The following is a 19,935-nucleotide window of genomic DNA, read 5'->3' as shown; positions in this document are numbered from 1 at the left end:
CATGTAGATGAGAAATAGGGGGGGACAAGGATAGATCCTTGGGGTACACAAGAGGTAACGATGCGGGAGCGGGAAGAGAAGCCGTTCTCTGGCTACGATTAGATAGATAAGAATGGAACCAGGCGAGTGCAGTCCCACCCAGCTGGACGACGGTGGAGAGTCGTTGGAGAAGGATGGAGTGGTCAACCGTGTCAAAGGTTGTAGACAAGTCAAGGAGGTCATACAGACCAGGAAGACGCCACAGGTTTGATTCCCAGTGTTCAGAGTAAGCTGGTCTCAGCAAGGCACCTGTGATGCTACAATTGGACTTGAGAGAAACACTCCATGCTTCCCATTCCCAATCATTATTCTGGAACATCTGCTGGAGAGCACGTTTGAATGCCAAGGTGAGGAAAGATCTTGCATCCTCGGGATATCCCAAAGCATTTCACACCATGAATTACTTTTCAAGTGCAATCATTTTGTTACGTAGAGAAATGTGGCAGCCAAATTGTGCACAGCAAGGTCCCACAATGAGAAATTAGATGGTGACCAGTTTATTGGTGTTGGTTGAGGGATAAATGGTGGCTAGGACACCAAGAAAGCTCCCATGTTCTTCTTCAAATAATGAAATGTGATTTTTTTTACATCTACCTGAGCAGGCAGGTAGTAGATCATCAGAAGATGGCACCTCTGAAAACGCAGCACTCCCTCAGCGCTGCACTGAAGTGTCAGCTTAGATTACATTCGCATGTCTCAGGAGTGGGACTTAAGCCCACCGAGAGGCAAGAGTGTTACAGCTGAGCCAAGACGGACACTAAAACAAGATAAGCTGGCTATAATGTGCACCCAAGGTCAACTAACCCACTGACATTCACTATATAGGATCACACATGAAAAATTGCTATTTGTACAAGGTGCCCTTGCCGCAAACTCCATCCCTCCTCAGATACTTTCTCAGGCTGAACTAGACATTGCACAGTCTCAGTGTTCTTGTCAACCCTGAGCTGCGTTATGAAACTCCATATACTATCCACGACCATGACCGATTACGTCCACCTCACTCTAGCTTCCACTGAAACCCATATCTACACTGGTTACTGCTAGACTTGACTTTTCCACTGCCCCCCTCACTGGTCTCGAGCTTCACCCAACTTGACTGAAGCTCCATTGCCCGCATCCCATCCCGCACCAAGTCCACTCAACTATCAACCTCAACCGTGCCCATTTCCGCTGGCTCTGTTCCCTCAGTGCAATGAACTGAAAATCCTCTTCCTTTTTGAAAATGCCACTATGGCCTCTCCCACCCTACTAATTTCTTCTAGTCCCTTATCTGAGCTCGTGCCCCTCATTAGCCCCAGCCCAAGACCTGAGGAATGGATTGCCCAGGAACAATGACTACAAGAAAATTGGGCAAGTAAGAGAACAAATAAGGGAGCCCACTCAATATTCAGTCCATTACGTTAATCAGAAAGAAAAATCGGGGGGGGGGGGGGGGGGTGCACCCTTTCGGCCATGTGCTCTGTCCCACCCAATTTTACTGTATTGATTGCAGCCACGTGATTCAATAACCACAGGCTTTGGACCAAGAAAATCGACCCTACTTGATACATAACAAAACTCTGCTTCTGTCACAGGTGCAGGTGCGTTTAAGGTTGCGGCTACCAAGCTATACTTTTGTTTTCTGAAGACTGTGCCAATTGTATGATTGTTTGTGTGTCCATCCTTACCTTACTGAAACTGCCCATCCTTACCTTACTGAAACTGTCCATCCTTACCTTACTGAAACTGCCCATCCTGACCTTACTGAAACTGTCCATCCTTACCTTACTGAAACTGCCCATCCTGACCTTACTGAAACTGTCCATCCTTACCTTACTGAAACTGTCCACCCTTACCTTACTGAAACTGCCCATCCTTACCTTACTGAAACTGCCCACCCTTACCTTACTGAAACTGCCCATCCTTACCTTACTGAAACTGCCCATCCTTACCTTACTGAAACTGCCCACCCTTACCTTACTGAAACTGTCCATCCTTACCTTACTGAAACTGTCCACCCTTACCTTACTGAAACTGCCCACCCTTACCTTACTGAAACTGCCCATCCTTACCTTACTGAAACTGTCCATCCTTACCTTACTGAAACTGTCCATCCTTACCTCACTGAAACTGTCCATCCTTACCTTACTGAAACTGTCCATCCTTACCTTACTGAAACTGTCCATCCTTACCTGACTGAAACTGTCCATCCTTACCTTACTGAAACTGCCCACCCTTACCTTACTGAAACTGCCCATCCTGACCTTACTGAAACTGTCCATCCTTACCTTACTGAAACTGCCCACCCTTACCTTACTGAAACTGCCCACCCTTACCTTACTGAAACTGTCCACCCTCACCTTACTGAAACTGTCCACCCTTACCTTACTGAAACTGTCCACCCTTACCTTACTGAAACTGTCCACCCTTACCTTACTGAAACTGTCCATCCTTACCTTACTGAAACTGCCCACCCTTACCTTACTGAAACTGTCCATCCTTACCTTACTGAAACTGTCCATCCTTACCTTACTGAAACTGCCCACCCTTACCTTACTGAAACTGCCCACCCTTACCTTACTGAAACTGTCCATCCTTACCTTACTGAAACTGCCCACCCTTACCTTACTGAAACTGCCCATCCTTACCTTACTGAAACTGCCCACCCTTACCTTACTGAAACTGCCCACCCTTACCTTACTGAAACTGCCCATCCTTACCTTACTGAAACTGTCCATCCTTACCTTACTGAAACTGCCCACCCTTACCTTACTGAAACTGTCCATCCTTACCTTACTGAAACTGCCCATCCTTACCTTACTGAAACTGTCCACCCTTACCTTACTGAAACTGTCCATCCTTACCTTACTGAAACTGTCCATCCTTACCTTACTGAAACTGCCCACCCTTACCTTACTGAAACTGTCCATCCTTACTTTACTGAAACTGTCCACCCTTACCTTACTGAAACTGCCCACCCTTACCTTACTGAAACTGCCCATCCTTACCTTACTGAAACTGTCCATCCTTACCTTACTGAAACTGTCCATCCTTACCTTACTGAAACTGCCCATCCTTACCTTACTGAAACTGTCCACCCTTACCTTACTGAAACTGTCCATCCTTACCTTACTGAAACTGTCCATCCTTACCTTACTGAAACTGTCCATCCTTACCTTACTGAAACTGCCCATCCTTACCTTACTGAAACTGTCCACCCTTACCTTACTGAAACTGCCCACCCTTACCTTACTGAAACTGTCCATCCTTACCTTACTGAAACTGCCCATCCTTACCTTACTGAAACTGTCCATCCTTACCTTACTGAAACTGTCCATCCTTACCTTACTGAAACTGCCCATCCTTACCTTACTGAAACTGTCCATCCTTACCTTACTGAAACTGCCCATCCTTACCTTACTGAAACTGTCCATCCTGACCTTACTGAAACTGTCCACCCTTACCTTACTGAAACTGTCCATCCTTACCTTACTGAAACTGTCCACCCTTACCTTACTGAAACTGTCCATCCTTACCTTACTGAAACTGTCCATCCTTACCTTACTGAAACTGTCCATCCTTACCTTACTGAAACTGCCCACCCTTACCTTACTGAAACTGTCCACCCTTACCTTACTGAAACTGTCCATCCTTACCTTACTGAAACTGCCCATCCTTACCTTACTGAAACTGTCCATCCTTACCTTACTGAAACTGTCCACCCTTACCTTACTGAAACTGCCCATCCTTACCTTACTGAAACTGTCCATCCTTACTTTACTGAAACTGCCCATCCTTACCTTACTGAAACTGTCCATCCTTACCTTACTGAAACTGCCCATCCTTACCTTACTGAAACTGTCCATCCTTACCTTACTGAAACTGTCCACCCTTACCTTACTGAAACTGTCCATCCTTACCTTACTGAAACTGTCCACCCTTACCTTACTGAAACTGTCCATCCTTACCTTACTGAAACTGCCCATCCTTACCTTACTGAAACTGTCCATCCTTACCTTACTGAAACTGCCCATCCTTACCTTACTGAAACTGTCCATCCTTACCTTACTGAAACTGTCCATCCTTACCTTACTGAAACTGTCCATCCTTACCTTACTGAAACTGTCCATCCTTACTTTACTGAAACTGCCCATCCTTACCTTACTGAAACTGTCCACCCTTACCTTACTGAAACTGCCCATCCTTACCTTACTGAAACTGTCCATCCTTACCTTACTGAAACTGTCCATCCTTACCTTACTGAAACTGTCCATCCTTACCTTACTGAAACTGTCCATCCTTACCTTACTGAAACTGCCCATCCTTACCTTACTGAAACTGTCCACCCTTACCTTACTGAAACTGTCCATCCTTACCTTACTGAAACTGTCCACCCTTACCTTACTGAAACTGTCCATCCTTACCTTACTGAAACTGTCCATCCTTACCTTACTGAAACTGTCCATCCTTACCTTACTGAAACTGTCCATCCTTACCTTACTGAAACTGTCCACCCTTACCTTACTGAAACTGTCCATCCTTACCTTACTGAAACTGTCCATCCTTACCTTACTGAAACTGCCCACCCTTACCTTACTGAAACTGTCCATCCTTACCTTACTGAAACTGCCCATCCTTACCTTACTGAAACTGTCCATCCTTACCTTACTGAAACTGTCCACCCTTACCTTACTGAAACTGCCCATCCTTACCTTACTGAAACTGTCCATCCTTACCTTACTGAAACTGCCCATCCTTACCTTACTGAAACTGTCCACCCTTACCTTACTGAAACTGCCCATCCTTACCTTACTGAAACTGTCCACCCTTACCTTACTGAAACTGCCCATCCTTACCTTACTGAAACTGTCCACCCTTACCTTACTGAAACTGCCCATCCTTACCTTACTGAAACTGTCCATCCTTACCTTACTGAAACTGCCCATCCTTACCTTACTGAAACTGTCCATCCTTACCTTACTGAAACTGTCCATCCTTACCTTACTGAAACTGCCCATCCTTACCTTACTGAAACTGTCCACCCTTACCTTACTGAAACTGTCCATCCTTACTTTACTGAAACTGCCCATCCTTACCTTACTGAAACTGTCCACCCTTACCTTACTGAAACTGTCCATCCTTACTTTACTGAAACTGCCCATCCTTACCTTACTGAAACTGTCCATCCTTACCTTACTGAAACTGCCCATCCTTACCTTACTGAAACTGCCCACCCTTACCTTACTGAAACTGTCCATCCTTACCTTACTGAAACTGCCCATCCTTACCTTACTGAAACTGTCCACCCTTACCTTACTGAAACTGTCCATCCTTACTTTACTGAAACTGCCCATCCTTACCTTACTGAAACTGTCCACCCTTACCTTACTGAAACTGCCCACCCTTACCTTACTGAAACTGCCCATCCTTACCTTACTGAAACTGTCCACCCTTACCTTACTGAAACTGCCCACCCTTACCTTACTGAAACTGCCCACCCTTACCTTACTGAAACTGCCCATCCTTACCTTACTGAAACTGCCCATCCTTACCTTACTGAAACTGTCCATCCTTACCTTACTGAAACTGTCCATCCTTACCTTACTGAAACTGCCCACCCTTACCTTACTGAAACTGTCCATCCTTACTTTACTGAAACTGTCCATCCTTACCTTACTGAAACTGTCCATCCTTACCTTACTGAAACTGTCCATCCTTACCTTACTGAAACTGTCCATCCTTACCTTACTGAAACTGCCCACCCTTACCTTACTGAAACTGTCCATCCTTACTTTACTGAAACTGTCCATCCTTACCTTACTGAAACTGTCCACCCTTACCTTACTGAAACTGCCCATCCTTACCTTACTGAAACTGCCCATCCTTACCTTACTGAAACTGCCCACCCTTACCTTACTGAAACTGCCCACCCTTACCTTACTGAAACTGCCCACCCTTACCTTACTGAAACTGCCCATCCTTACCTTACTGAAACTGCCCATCCTTACCTTACTGAAACTGTCCATCCTTACCTTACTGAAACTGTCCATCCTTACTTTACTGAAACTGTCCATCCTTACCTTACTGAAACTGCCCACCCTTACCTTACTGAAACTGTCCATCCTTACCTTACTGAAACTGTCCATCCTTACCTTACTGAAACTGCCCACCCTTACCTTACTGAAACTGCCCACCCTTACCTTACTGAAACTGCCCATCCTTACCTTACTGAAACTGCCCACCCTTACCTTACTGAAACTGTCCATCCTTACCTTACTGAAACTGTCCATCCTTACCTTACTGAAACTGTCCATCCTTACCTTACTGAAACTGCCCATCCTTACCTTACTGAAACTGTCCATCCTTACCTTACTGAAACTGTCCATCCTTACCTTACTGAAACTGTCCATCCTTACCTTACTGAAACTGTCCATCCTTACCTTACTGAAACTGCCCACCCTTACCTTACTGAAACTGTCCATCCTTACCTTACTGAAACTGCCCACCCTTACCTTACTGAAACTGTCCATCCTTACCTTACTGAAACTGCCCATCCTTACCTTACTGAAACTGTCCATCCTTACCTTACTGAAACTGTCCATCCTTACCTTACTGAAACTGTCCATCCTTACCTTACTGAAACTGTCCATCCTTACCTTACTGAAACTGCCCACCCTTACCTTACTGAAACTGTCCATCCTTACCTTACTGAAACTGTCCATCCTTACCTTACTGAAACTGCCCACCCTTACCTTACTGAAACTGTCCATCCTTACCTTACTGAAACTGTCCATCCTTACCTTACTGAAACTGTCCATCCTTACCTTACTGAAACTGCCCAGCCTTACCTTACTGAAACTGTCCATCCTTACCTTACTGAAACTGCCCATCCTTACCTTACTGAAACTGTCCATCCTTACCTTACTGAAACTGTCCATCCTTACCTTACTGAAACTGTCCATCCTTACCTTACTGAAACTGTCCATCCTTACCTTACTGAAACTGTCCATCCTTACCTTACTGAAACTGTCCACCCTTACCTTACTGAAACTGTCCATCCTTACCTTACTGAAACTGTCCATCCTTACCTTACTGAAACTGCCCATCCTTACCTTACTGAAACTGTCCATCCTTACCTTACTGAAACTGTCCATCCTTACCTTACTGAAACTGTCCATCCTTACCTTACTGAAACTGTCCATCCTTACCTTACTGAAACTGTCCATCCTTACCTTACTGAAACTGTCCATCCTTACCTTACTGAAACTGTCCATCCTTACCTTACTGAAACTGTCCATCCTTACCTTACTGAAACTGTCCATCCTTACCTTACTGAAACTGTCCATCCTTACCTTACTGAAACTGTCCACCCTTACCTTACTGAAACTGTCCATCCTTACCTTACTGAAACTGTCCATCCTTACCTTACTGAAACTGCCCATCCTTACCTTACTGAAACTGTCCATCCTTACCTTACTGAAACTGTCCATCCTTACCTTACTGAAACTGTCCATCCTTACCTTACTGAAACTGTCCATCCTTACCTTACTGAAACTGTCCATCCTTACCTTACTGAAACTGCCCACCCTTACCTTACTGAAACTGTCCATCCTTACCTTACTGAAACTGCCCACCCTCACCTTACTGAAACTGTCCATCCTTACCTTACTGAAACTGCCCATCCTTACCTTACTGAAACTGTCCACCCTTACCTTACTGAAACTGTCCACCCTTACCTTACTGAAACTGCCCACCCTTACCTTACTGAAACTGTCCATCCTTACCTTACTGAAACTGTCCATCCTTACCTTACTGAAACTGCCCATCCTTACCTTACTGAAACTGTCCATCCTTACCTTACTGAAACTGCCCATCCTTACCTTACTGAAACTGCCCACCCTTACCTTACTGAAACTGTCCACCCTTACCTTACTGAAACTGTCCACCCTTACCTTACTGAAACTGCCCATCCTTACCTTACTGAAACTGTCCACCCTTACCTTACTGAAACTGCCCACCCTTACCTTACTGAAACTGCCCATCCTTACCTTACTGAAACTGTCCATCCTTACCTTACTGAAACTGCCCATCCTTACCTTACTGAAACTGTCCATCCTTACCTTACTGAAACTGCCCACCCTTACCTTACTGAAACTGCCCACCCTTACCTTACTGAAACTGTCCATCCTTACCTTACTGAAACTGTCCATCCTTACCTTACTGAAACTGCCCACCCTTACCTTACTGAAACTGTCCATCCTTACCTTACTGAAACTGTCCATCCTTACCTTACTGAAACTGTCCATCCTTACCTTACTGAAACTGTCCATCCTTACCTTACTGAAACTGTCCATCCTTACCTTACTGAAACTGCCCATCCTTACCTTACTGAAACTGTCCATCCTTACCTTACTGAAACTGTCCATCCTTACCTTACTGAAACTGCCCATCCTTACCTTACTGAAACTGTCCATCCTTACCTTACTGAAACTGTCCATCCTTACCTTACTGAAACTGCCCATCCTTACCTTACTGAAACTGTCCATCCTTACCTTACTGAAACTGTCCATCCTTACCTTACTGAAACTGCCCATCCTTACCTTACTGAAACTGTCCATCCTTACCTTACTGAAACTGCCCATCCTTACCTTACTGAAACTGTCCATCCTTACCTTACTGAAACTGTCCACCCTTACCTTACTGAAACTGTCCATCCTTACCTTACTGAAACTGCCCATCCTTACCTTACTGAAACTGTCCATCCTTACCTTACTGAAACTGTCCACCCTTACCTTACTGAAACTGCCCACCCTTACCTTACTGAAACTGTCCACCCTTACCTTACTGAAACTGTCCACCCTTACCTTACTGAAACTGTCCATCCTTACCTTACTGAAACTGTCCATCCTTACCTTACTGAAACTGCCCACCCTTACCTTACTGAAACTGTCCATCCTTACCTTACTGAAACTGTCCATCCTTACCTTACTGAAACTGTCCATCCTTACCTTACTGAAACTGCCCATCCTTACCTTACTGAAACTGTCCATCCTTACCTTACTGAAACTGCCCACCCTTACCTTACTGAAACTGTCCACCCTTACCTTACTGAAACTGTCCATCCTTACCTTACTGAAACTGTCCATCCTTACCTTACTGAAACTGTCCATCCTTACCTTACTGAAACTGCCCATCCTTACCTTACTGAAACTGTCCATCCTTACCTTACTGAAACTGTCCATCCTTACCTTACTGAAACTGTCCACCCTTACCTTACTGAAACTGTCCATCCTTACCTTACTGAAACTGCCCATCCTTACCTTACTGAAACTGTCCACCCTTACCTTACTGAAACTGTCCATCCTTACCTTACTGAAACTGTCCATCCTTACCTTACTGAAACTGCCCACCCTTACCTTACTGAAACTGTCCATCCTTACCTTACTGAAACTGTCCACCCTTACCTTACTGAAACTGTCCACCCTTACCTTACTGAAACTGCCCATCCTTACCTTACTGAAACTGTCCATCCTTACCTTACTGAAACTGCCCACCCTTACCTTACTGAAACTGTCCATCCTTACCTTACTGAAACTGTCCATCCTTACCTTACTGAAACTGTCCATCCTTACCTTACTGAAACTGTCCATCCTTACCTTACTGAAACTGTCCATCCTTACCTTACTGAAACTGTCCACCCTTACCTTACTGAAACTGCCATCCTTACCTTACTGAAACTGTCCACCCTTACCTTACTGAAACTGCCCATCCTTACCTTACTGAAACTGTCCACCCTTACCTTACTGAAACCTGCCCCATCCTTACCTTACTGAAACTGCCCACCCTTACCTTACTGAAACTGCCCATCCTTACCTTACTGAAACTGCCCATCCTTACCTTACTGAAACTGTCCACCCTTACCTTACTGAAACTGTCCATCCTTACCTTACTGAAACTGTCCACCCTTACCTTACTGAAACTGTCCACCCTTACCTTACTGAAACTGTCCACCCTTACCTTACTGAAACTGCCCATCCTTACCTTACTGAAACTGTCCATCCTTACCTTACTGAAACTGCCATCCTTACCTTACTGAAACTGCCCATCCTTACCTTACTGAAACTGTCCACCCTTACCTTACTGAAACTGTCCACCCTTACCTTACTGAAACTGTCCACCCTTACCTTACTGAAACTGTCCATCCTTACCTTACTGAAACTGCCATCCTTACCTTACTGAAACTGTCCACCCTTACCTTACTGAAACTGTCCACCCTTACCTTACTGAAACTGTCCATCCTTACCTTACTGAAACTGCCCATCCTTACCTTACTGAAACTGTCCATCCTTACCTTACTGAAACTGCCCATCCTTACCTTACTGAAAACTGTCCACCCTTACCTTACTGAAACTGCCCATCCTTACCTTACTGAAACTGTCCACCCTTACCTTACTGAAACTGCCCATCCTTACCTTACTGAAACTGTCCACCCTTACCTTACTGAAACTGTCCATCCTTACCTTACTGAAACTGCCCATCCTTACCTTACTGAAACTGTCCATCCTTACCTTACTGAAACTGTCCATCCTTACCTTACTGAAACTGTCCATCCTTACCTTACTGAAACTGTCCATCCTTACCTTACTGAAACTGTCCATCCTTACCTTACTGAAACTGTCCATCCTTACCTTACTGAAACTGTCCATCCTTACCTTACTGAAACTGTCCATCCTTACCTTACTGAAACTGCCCATCCTTACCTTACTGAAACTGTCCATCCTTACCTTACTGAAACTGCCCATCCTTACCTTACTGAAACTGTCCATCCTTACCTTACTGAAACTGTCCATCCTTACCTTACTGAAACTGCCATCCTTACCTTACTGAAACTGTCCATCCTTACCTTACTGAAACTGCCCATCCTTACCTTACTGAAACTGCCCATCCTTACCTTACTGAAACTGTCCATCCTTACCTTACTGAAACTGTCCATCCTTACCTTACTGAAACTGTCCATCCTTACCTTACTGAAACTGCCCACCCTTACCTTACTGAAACTGTCCATCCTTACCTTACTGAAACTGTCCACCCTTACCTTACTGAAACTGCCCACCCTTACCTTACTGAAACTGCCCACCCTTACCTTACTGAAACTGTCCATCCTTACCTTACTGAAACTGCCCACCCTTACCTTACTGAAACTGCCCACCCTTACCTTACTGAAACTGCCCACCCTTACCTTACTGAAACTGCCCACCCTTACCTTACTGAAACTGTCCATCCTTACCTTACTGAAACTGCCCACCCTTACCTTACTGAAACTGTCCATCCTTACCTTACTGAAACTGCCCACCCTTACCTTACTGAAACTGCCCACCCTTACCTTACTGAAACTGTCCATCCTTACCTTACTGAAACTGTCCACCCTTACCTTACTGAAACTGTCCATCCTTACCTTACTGAAACTGTCCACCCTTACCTTACTGAAACTGTCCATCCTTACCTTACTGAAACTGCCCACCCTTACCTTACTGAAACTGCCCACCCTTACCTTACTGAAACTGTCCATCCTTACCTTACTGAAACTGTCCACCCTTACCTTACTGAAACTGCCCACCCTTACCTTACTGAAACTGTCCATCCTTACCTTACTGAAACTGCCCACCCTTACCTTACTGAAACTGCCCACCCTTACCTTACTGAAACTGTCCATCCTTACCTTACTGAAACTGTCCACCCTTACCTTACTGAAACTGTCCATCCTTACCTTACTGAAACTGTCCACCCTTACCTTACTGAAACTGTCCATCCTTACCTTACTGAAACTGCCCACCCTTACCTTACTGAAACTGCCACCCTTACCTTACTGAAACTGTCCATCCTTACCTTACTGAAACTGTCCACCCTTACCTTACTGAAACTGTCCATCCTTACCTTACTGAAACTGTCCACCCTTACCTTACTGAAACTGTCCATCCTGACCTTACTGAAACTGTCCATCCTTACCTTACTGAAACTGTCCATCCTTACCTTACTGAAACTGTCCATCCTTACCTTACTGAAACTGCCCATCCTTACCTTACTGAAACTGCCCACCCTTACCTTACTGAAACTGTCCATCCTGACCTTACTGAAACTGTCCACCCTTACCTTACTGAAACTGCCCATCCTTACCTTACTGAAACTGCCCACCCTTACCTTACTGAAACTGTCCATCCTTACCTTACTGAAACTGTCCATCCTTACCTTACTGAAACTGTCCATCCTTACCTTACTGAAACTGTCCATCCTTACCTTACTGAAACTGTCCATCCTTACCTTACTGAAACTGCCCACCCTTACCTTACTGAAGCTGTCCATCCTTACCTTACTGAAACTGCCCATCCTTACCTTACTGAAACTGCCCACCCTTACCTTACTGAAACTGTCCATCCTTACCTTACTGAAACTGCCCATCCTTACCTTACTGAAACTGTCCATCCTTACCTTACTGAAACTGCCCATCCTTACCTTACTGAAACTGCCCACCCTTACCTTACTGAAACTGCCCACCCTTACCTTACTGAAACTGCCCATCCTTACCTTACTGAAACTGTCCATCCTTACCTTACTGAAACTGCCCACCCTTACCTTACTGAAACTGTCCATCCTTACCTTACTGAAACTGCCCATCCTTACCTTACTGAAACTGCCCATCCTTACCTTACTGAAACTGCCCACCCTTACCTTACTGAAACTGTCCATCCTTACCTTACTGAAACTGCCCACCCTTACCTTACTGAAACTGTCCATCCTTACCTTACTGAAACTGCCCACCCTTACCTTACTGAAACTGTCCATCCTTACCTTACTGAAACTGCCCACCCTTACCTTACTGAAACTGTCCATCCTTACCTTACTGAAACTGCCCACCCTTACCTTACTGAAACTGTCCATCCTTACCTTACTGAAACTGTCCACCCTTACCTTACTGAAACTGTCCACCCTTACCTTACTGAAACTGTCCATCCTTACCTTACTGAAACTGTCCATCCTTACCTTACTGAAACTGCCCACCCTTACCTTACTGAAACTGTCCATCCTTACCTTACTGAAACTGCCCACCCTTACCTTACTGAAACTGTCCATCCTTACCTTACTGAAACTGCCCACCCTTACCTTACTGAAACTGTCCATCCTTACCTTACTGAAACTGCCCATCCTTACCTTACTGAAACTGCCCACCCTTACCTTACTGAAACTGTCCATCCTTACCTTACTGAAACTGTCCACCCTTACCTTACTGAAACTGTCCACCCTTACCTTACTGAAACTGTCCATCCTGACCTTACTGAAACTGCCCACCCTTACCTTACTGAAACTGTCCATCCTGACCTTACTGAAACTGTCCACCCTTACCTTACTGAAACTGCCCATCCTTACCTTACTGAAACTGCCCATCCTTACCTTACTGAAACTGTCCATCCTTACCTTACTGAAACTGTCCATCCTTACCTTACTGAAACTGCCCACCCTTACCTTACTGAAACTGTCCATCCTGACCTTACTGAAACTGTCCACCCTTACCTTACTGAAACTGCCCATCCTTACCTTACTGAAACTGTCCATCCTTACCTTACTGAAACTGTCCATCCTTACCTTACTGAAACTGCCCACCCTTACCTTACTGAAACTGTCCATCCTTACCTTACTGAAACTGTCCATCCTGACCTTACTGAAACTGTCCACCCTTACCTTACTGAAACTGTCCATCCTTACCTTACTGAAACTGCCCACCCTTACCTTACTGAAACTGTCCATCCTTACCTTACTGAAACTGTCCATCCTTACCTTACTGAAACTGCCCACCCTTACCTTACTGAAACTGTCCATCCTTACCTTACTGAAACTGCCCACCCTTACCTTACTGAAACTGTCCATCCTTACCTTACTGAAACTGTCCATCCTTACCTTACTGAAACTGCCCACCCTTACCTTACTGAAACTGTCCATCCTTACCTTACTGAAACTGTCCATCCTTACCTTACTGAAACTGTCCATCCTGACCTTACTGAAACTGTCCACCCTTACCTTACTGAAACTGTCCATCCTTACCTTACTGAAACTGTCCATCCTGACCTTACTGAAACTGTCCATCCTTACCTTACTGAAACTGTCCATCCTTACCTTACTGAAACTGTCCATCCTTACCTTACTGAAACTGCCCATCCTGACCTTACTGAAACTGTCCATCCTTACCTTACTGAAACTGTCCATCCTTACCTTACTGAAACTGCCCATCCTGACCTTACTGAAACTGTCCACCCTTACCTTACTGAAACTGTCCATCCTTACCTTACTGAAACTGCCCACCCTTACCTTACTGAAACTGTCCATCCTTACCTTACTGAAACTGTCCATCCTTACCTTACTGAAACTGCCCACCCTTACCTTACTGAAACTGCCCATCCTGACCTTACTGAAACTGTCCATCCTTACCTTACTGAAACTGTCCATCCTTACCTTACTGAAACTGCCCACCCTTACCTTACTGAAACTGCCCATCCTTACCTTACTGAAACTGTCCATCCTTACCTTACTGAAACTGTCCATCCTTACCTTACTGAAACTGTCCACCCTTACCTTACTGAAACTGTCCATCCTTACCTTACTGAAACTGCCCATCCTGACCTTACTGAAACTGCCCATCCTTACCTTACTGAAACTGTCCATCCTTACCTTACTGAAACTGTCCATCCTTACCTTACTGAAACTGTCCATCCTTACCTTACTGAAACTGCCCACCCTTACCTTACTGAAACTGTCCATCCTTACCTTACTGAAACTGTCCATCCTTACCTTACTGAAACTGTCCATCCTTACCTTACTGAAACTGCCCACCCTTACCTTACTGAAACTGTCCATCCTTACCTTACTGAAACTGTCCATCCTTACCTTACTGAAACTGCCCATCCTTACCTTACTGAAACTGCCCACCCTTACCTTACTGAAACTGCCCACCATCTCCTGAACCAGAGACCTCATGGGTGCAATGTAAATAATCTTGAAGTCATCGATGTTGATGGTTCCATCCAAGTTAATGTGTTTCCCAATCTCACGCAACATGCACATCAGAGCCACGTTTGTTTTGCCAGCACCCTAAAAGGTAGAGGGAAAAAGTAATTTAGATCCACAATTAAAAACAGGCGCTCCCAGCAGAGGTGCACAAACAGATGACAGACTTAAAGTATCTGTTACACTTACCACGGGGTACACAGTGCAATAGATTTATGGTATATGTTAGTGTATACTCACAGTAGGAGCACACAGTAGCAGGTTTTCATCAGTTTCCATGGCTGCCTTACACAGCTTACTTTGAATCCGATTCAGTGTCTTAAAGCCTTCAAATGCTGCTTGTGTGTATTTAGGCATCTTCTCAATAGGTATCAGTTGCTGTAGGATGAGAAACAGTATTTAGAATAATTAGTGATCTAAACACAGCAAGACCGATGTCACAGTCTCACTGGTTCTTCAGTATTCTCTCCGTATCATACCTAGGTCAAATATACACCTCGCAGAATGCATTAAGCCAGCAGCTCAGTGTAATACAGTGAATACTACTCTGCCCAGCTCAGGTAAACATATTAAACAGAATGCAAGAAACTGCAGATGCTGCAAATCCGAAACAAACAGAAAATGCTGGAAATACTCAGGTCAGGCAGCGTCTGCAGAGAGATGGGAAGAGCTAATGCTCCTGTTATGGACCCGTGCTGACAAAGGGGCCACACTTCAAAGGGTGAACTTCTCTCCTCGCTCCACAGATGCTGCCTGACATGCTGAGTGTTTCCAGTATTTTCCCTTTTCATTTCAGGCAAACATATAATTGGACAATTTCATTCAATAAACCATTTCTAAAACAGCCATGGGAGGCACCTCAACCAGAGGGAAAGTTATTATGAAATGCTCTCAGTCCTTCCACCAGGGCAATGTTGGCTGAGGCCCGGTATGAGGATACGCCTCTGCACCAGGATGGCAGCTTCTCCAAGGAAGCTTTCAAATTGCTTCCCTTTAAGTTCCCTTTAAGCTTCGCGGCCCTCTGCAGCTCACCGGCTCTTAAATAGGAAAAAACGCGTGTGCGTGGTATTTTGAATGGGCTGCGCAACCCCTTAAAGGAGCTGTGCATCCAAAAAAAATTTAAGGAACAGTGGATTGTATGTGCCTTATTCTTGGAACTAATAAATGCACTCAGTATCGGAGAGAAAAGGACAGGCCAGCATTTCAGATACTGATGGACCTGCTATGCATTTCAGCATTTTCGTTTTTTTAATTCACATTTCCAGCACGGTTATCAGAATAAGCTAACTATTAAACAATCTGCAATGAAACTTGGCAGCTGATTATAAACCGCTATTGACGCACAAGTTCTACGACAATCGACCAAGGACTGGGCGCTGAGCTCTCACCTCTTCTGAACTGAAGGGTTTGGGTTTAAGAGCTGGCACGTGAACCTCCTCGTAACCCTTGCGCTGCTTGCGGAACGAGCCGTCTGGTAGCTGGCATCGCTTGTTTGCCATCAGGTGGCTCCCCTGCGCAAAGGCCAGATCCTCCAAATCCAGAACCTGTCTGGGAGCCAGAACCTAAAAGAGCAAACACAGTCTTAAATAACAGGAACCACAAAATGAACGCTACACAGGGAAACTGTCTCGGAGACAAGTCCGCCTCCATATCCACAATAAGATACGGAACAATGCTGCACCAGAAATACTACTGGCCATAGGGAATTATCATTTTACTGCACATTCAGGACAACCCTGGACTCTGCAGACAGCCCAAGACTCCACTTTATAGCAACAACTTACATTTATAGAGCGCCTTTAATGTAATAGAACATCTCAAAGCGCTTCAAAGGAGTGTTATCAAACTAACAAAATTTGACACTGAGCCATATATAAGATGCTAGGATAGATGACCAAAGAGATAGGTTTTAAGGAGCGTCTTAAAGGAGGAAAGAGAAGTGGAGAGGCAGAGAGATTTAGGGAGGGAATTCCAGAGCTTAGGACCTAGGCAGCTGAAGGCATGGCCACCAATGGTGGAGCGATTAAAATCGGGGATGTTCAAAAGGCCAGAATAGGTAGAGCCCAGAGGGGAATTATAGAGCCACTTACAACTTTAGCAATGGCTAATCTATTTACAAACTGCAATGTTCTCCCTCAGAGCTCTGCACCGTCGGTGTGGCAGCGAAAGGCCAATAACATCGCCAACATCAAACGTGAATCCAAAGCGCACGTAAACAAACAAAAAAAGCTCTTAACATGACATTTACTTTGCTTAGAGCATCAGTTGCTGGCCCATCGAAGAATCAATGAGCTCTGCTTTAACCTACTAGCGGTGTCCATCTCAGCGCTGTCTCCGGAGGTTGTGTATCTGCAGGTTGAGTTACTGAAGCCTCCTGTATCTCTGCCACTCTTGGATCCATGCTGCCTTTCTTTTTTGGAGGATATATGTGAATTCCTCTCTCTCTAGAATGCAGCGATGTACCACTTAAACCCATTTACGCTGCCAGATTCAATGACAGCCCTAGTAATTTTTTTTTTTTTTTTTTTTTTTTTTAATTTATTTAAAAGACTTGCATTTATTTAGCACCATTCACGACCACCGGATGTCTCAAAGCGCTTTACAGTCAATGGAGTATTTTTTTTTATAAAGTGGAGTCACTTGTAATGTGGGAAACGCGGCAGCCAATTTGCGCACTATTACACCAATGAGTGAAATAAAGGTTCTCTCTGATTTCCCCTTTTTACTCCCAAATTCTTCATTTTATTTAACTTGCCTCCCCTGATGTTGAAAACCTTCACCATAGTGAACAAGTTGTCTGGGCCAGGTCCTTTAATAAACTTGAGCACTTCAATCAGATCACCTCGGAGGATCTACCTCCTTAACTTTTCCTGTTTATATTTCGAATACTGAGAATCTTCTTGGGTTACTTGGCTCTTGCCCATGCCTCCCAATTCCAGTCAGTACCTGACACAGTGGCCATTCTTCATGTACTGATCAAAATCAGGGGCTTCACCAAGGCAGCGCGAGTAATCACTGTACAGCAATCAAGAGCAGGAACCCGAGCTAATTGTTCTTTTCCCCCTCTCTGGCTTGAGACAGTCAGAGAAACTGTGCCATCCTTACCCCAGAATTGGGGTCAGCTGAATATGTTTTCAATTTACTGTAACACGCCGCACTCCACTCTAAATTCTAAACCAATCCATCCAATTTTCACAAACCACAGCTCTCTCGTCGCAAGCTGCTCAATCACTGATCTCTGTGCCATCTGCCCTCATTTTATTTTCTAGGACACATCACGACCGTTGCTTTAAAAGACACCGGCATTCGTTCTTAAACCAGCCTCACCTCTCCTTCCCGATCGATATCCATCGCTTCGAGGTCTGTATCCACACGGGACTGACGAACTCGTTCTCTACGAGATCTTTCCTCCTACAAGGGGGGGGGGAAAAAACTTCTCGATGAACATAATTAAAAATTCTCTCAGTTTCCAGTTTGTAAAATAGCTGACGGCGAGGACTGATGTGGGTCATGATTGTTCTGCAGCTTACCCGAATGATGTCCTCTTTCTCAGTCTCCTGGAGTTTATAGAGAACCTTGGAAAGCTCTGCGTCTGCCTCCATCTTATTCTGAATCCTCTCCTTCTCTGCCTCACTCTGAGCACTGGCCAACAGTGTGCAATACAAAACTACCAGGATAAAAGAGAGAACGGTTAACACGTACCGCCCTGTGAGGAAGTTGAGCCAGTTGTGAAAACACAGGCAACATCTGTACGACGGAGGGACACAACACTCTACTATTCCCACTTTGGACCTACAAGCAATGTTCCCTTTAAGCTGCGCAGTCACGCAGCGCTCTGGGAGGTCCTGCGCAGCCAGCTCACCAGCTTTTAAAGGGAAAAACGCACTTGCGCGGAATTTCGAACGGGCCACGCAGCCCGTTAAAGGGACCGCGCGTCCAAAAAGAAATGAATTAGAGAGAGAACATTGCCTACAAGTAAACGTCACTCAACTAGTCAAGCCCACGAGCAACCTGTTCTGCCATGAGTTCCTCTACTTCACTCAGTCTCCCACCAAAGAGGAGACATCTCAGATAAGACTGCCCAGTGGCAGAATCAAGCATGTCAGTCAGAAGAAATCATGATGCACAGTTGACTGACCGAAACCTCAACTTTCACCACTCTGCATCCTTGTAATGAGTACAAACTGGTGGAGGAGCACTCCTTCCCCCCCCCCCAAGAGTTTGATGCTCAGGGCGGAGGCATATTTATTCTGCTGAATGGAGCACTGAACGTCAGAATCCTAGTGGTTCTCTCCACTCTGCCTTAATGTGCCTCAGCCACCACCTCAGAAAAGCATCCCCCTACTGCACAAGTAACATTCTTTCCGTTTCGCACACAAAGAGCTGGGTTTTGCCAGCCCTGGGGAGACAGGTTTGCCGGGAAAATGGCAGAATTTGGGGGCGGGTGCCCAACCCGCCTCTGTGCCATCTTGCCAGGAGGCGGGTAGCCGCCCTGCGCCGGGTCCCGTCTCCTTGGAAGCGGGAAGGGATTACAGCCACTTAACTACCTGATAACAGGTAGATAAGAGGATTATCCCCATTTTGCCCACACAAGTGCGGGATTCCCGAAGGCTCCAAACCCCGCCAGGGTCACCGAGGCGAGTAGTGGGTCTGCAGGTGCAAAATTGCACTGTGAAGGTAAGTGATGGGTGCAAGTGTAGAGAGGCAAGTATCTGAGGTAAGTGGAAAGTGTTAGAAAAAGTTTACTTATCTTTGTTTCTTCTTGCAGGCTTCAATCGGTGGGTATGCGGAGAGTCTCGCACCTCCGCGGCAGAGATGACAGATGGCTGTTGCATTCTCCATTCTTGAATTCAAGACCTC

At 45.2% G+C, this 19,935-nt stretch overlaps 1 protein-coding gene across 1 annotated transcript in view; it reads right to left on the bottom strand.

Annotated features, from left to right (window-relative positions):
- snrnp200 (small nuclear ribonucleoprotein 200 (U5)) overlaps positions 1–19,935 on the bottom strand; it is a 66,175-nt gene that overhangs the window by 34,073 nt on the left and 12,167 nt on the right. The window contains 5 exon segments of the mRNA XM_085971042.1: positions 15,004–15,159; positions 15,316–15,453; positions 16,464–16,637; positions 18,403–18,486; positions 18,606–18,742. Of these exon segments, the coding sequence (XP_085827168.1) occupies positions 15,004–15,159; positions 15,316–15,453; positions 16,464–16,637; positions 18,403–18,486; positions 18,606–18,742 (689 nt within the window).

Source organism: Somniosus microcephalus, chromosome 30 (genome assembly GCF_052327205.1).
Source record: "Somniosus microcephalus isolate GS21.2 chromosome 30, FLI_Smic_1.0, whole genome shotgun sequence".
Taxonomy (NCBI): domain Eukaryota; kingdom Metazoa; phylum Chordata; class Chondrichthyes; order Squaliformes; family Somniosidae; genus Somniosus; species Somniosus microcephalus.
The sequence above is the reverse complement of the archived record's forward strand: the minus strand, read 5'-3'. Positions and strand labels throughout refer to the sequence as shown.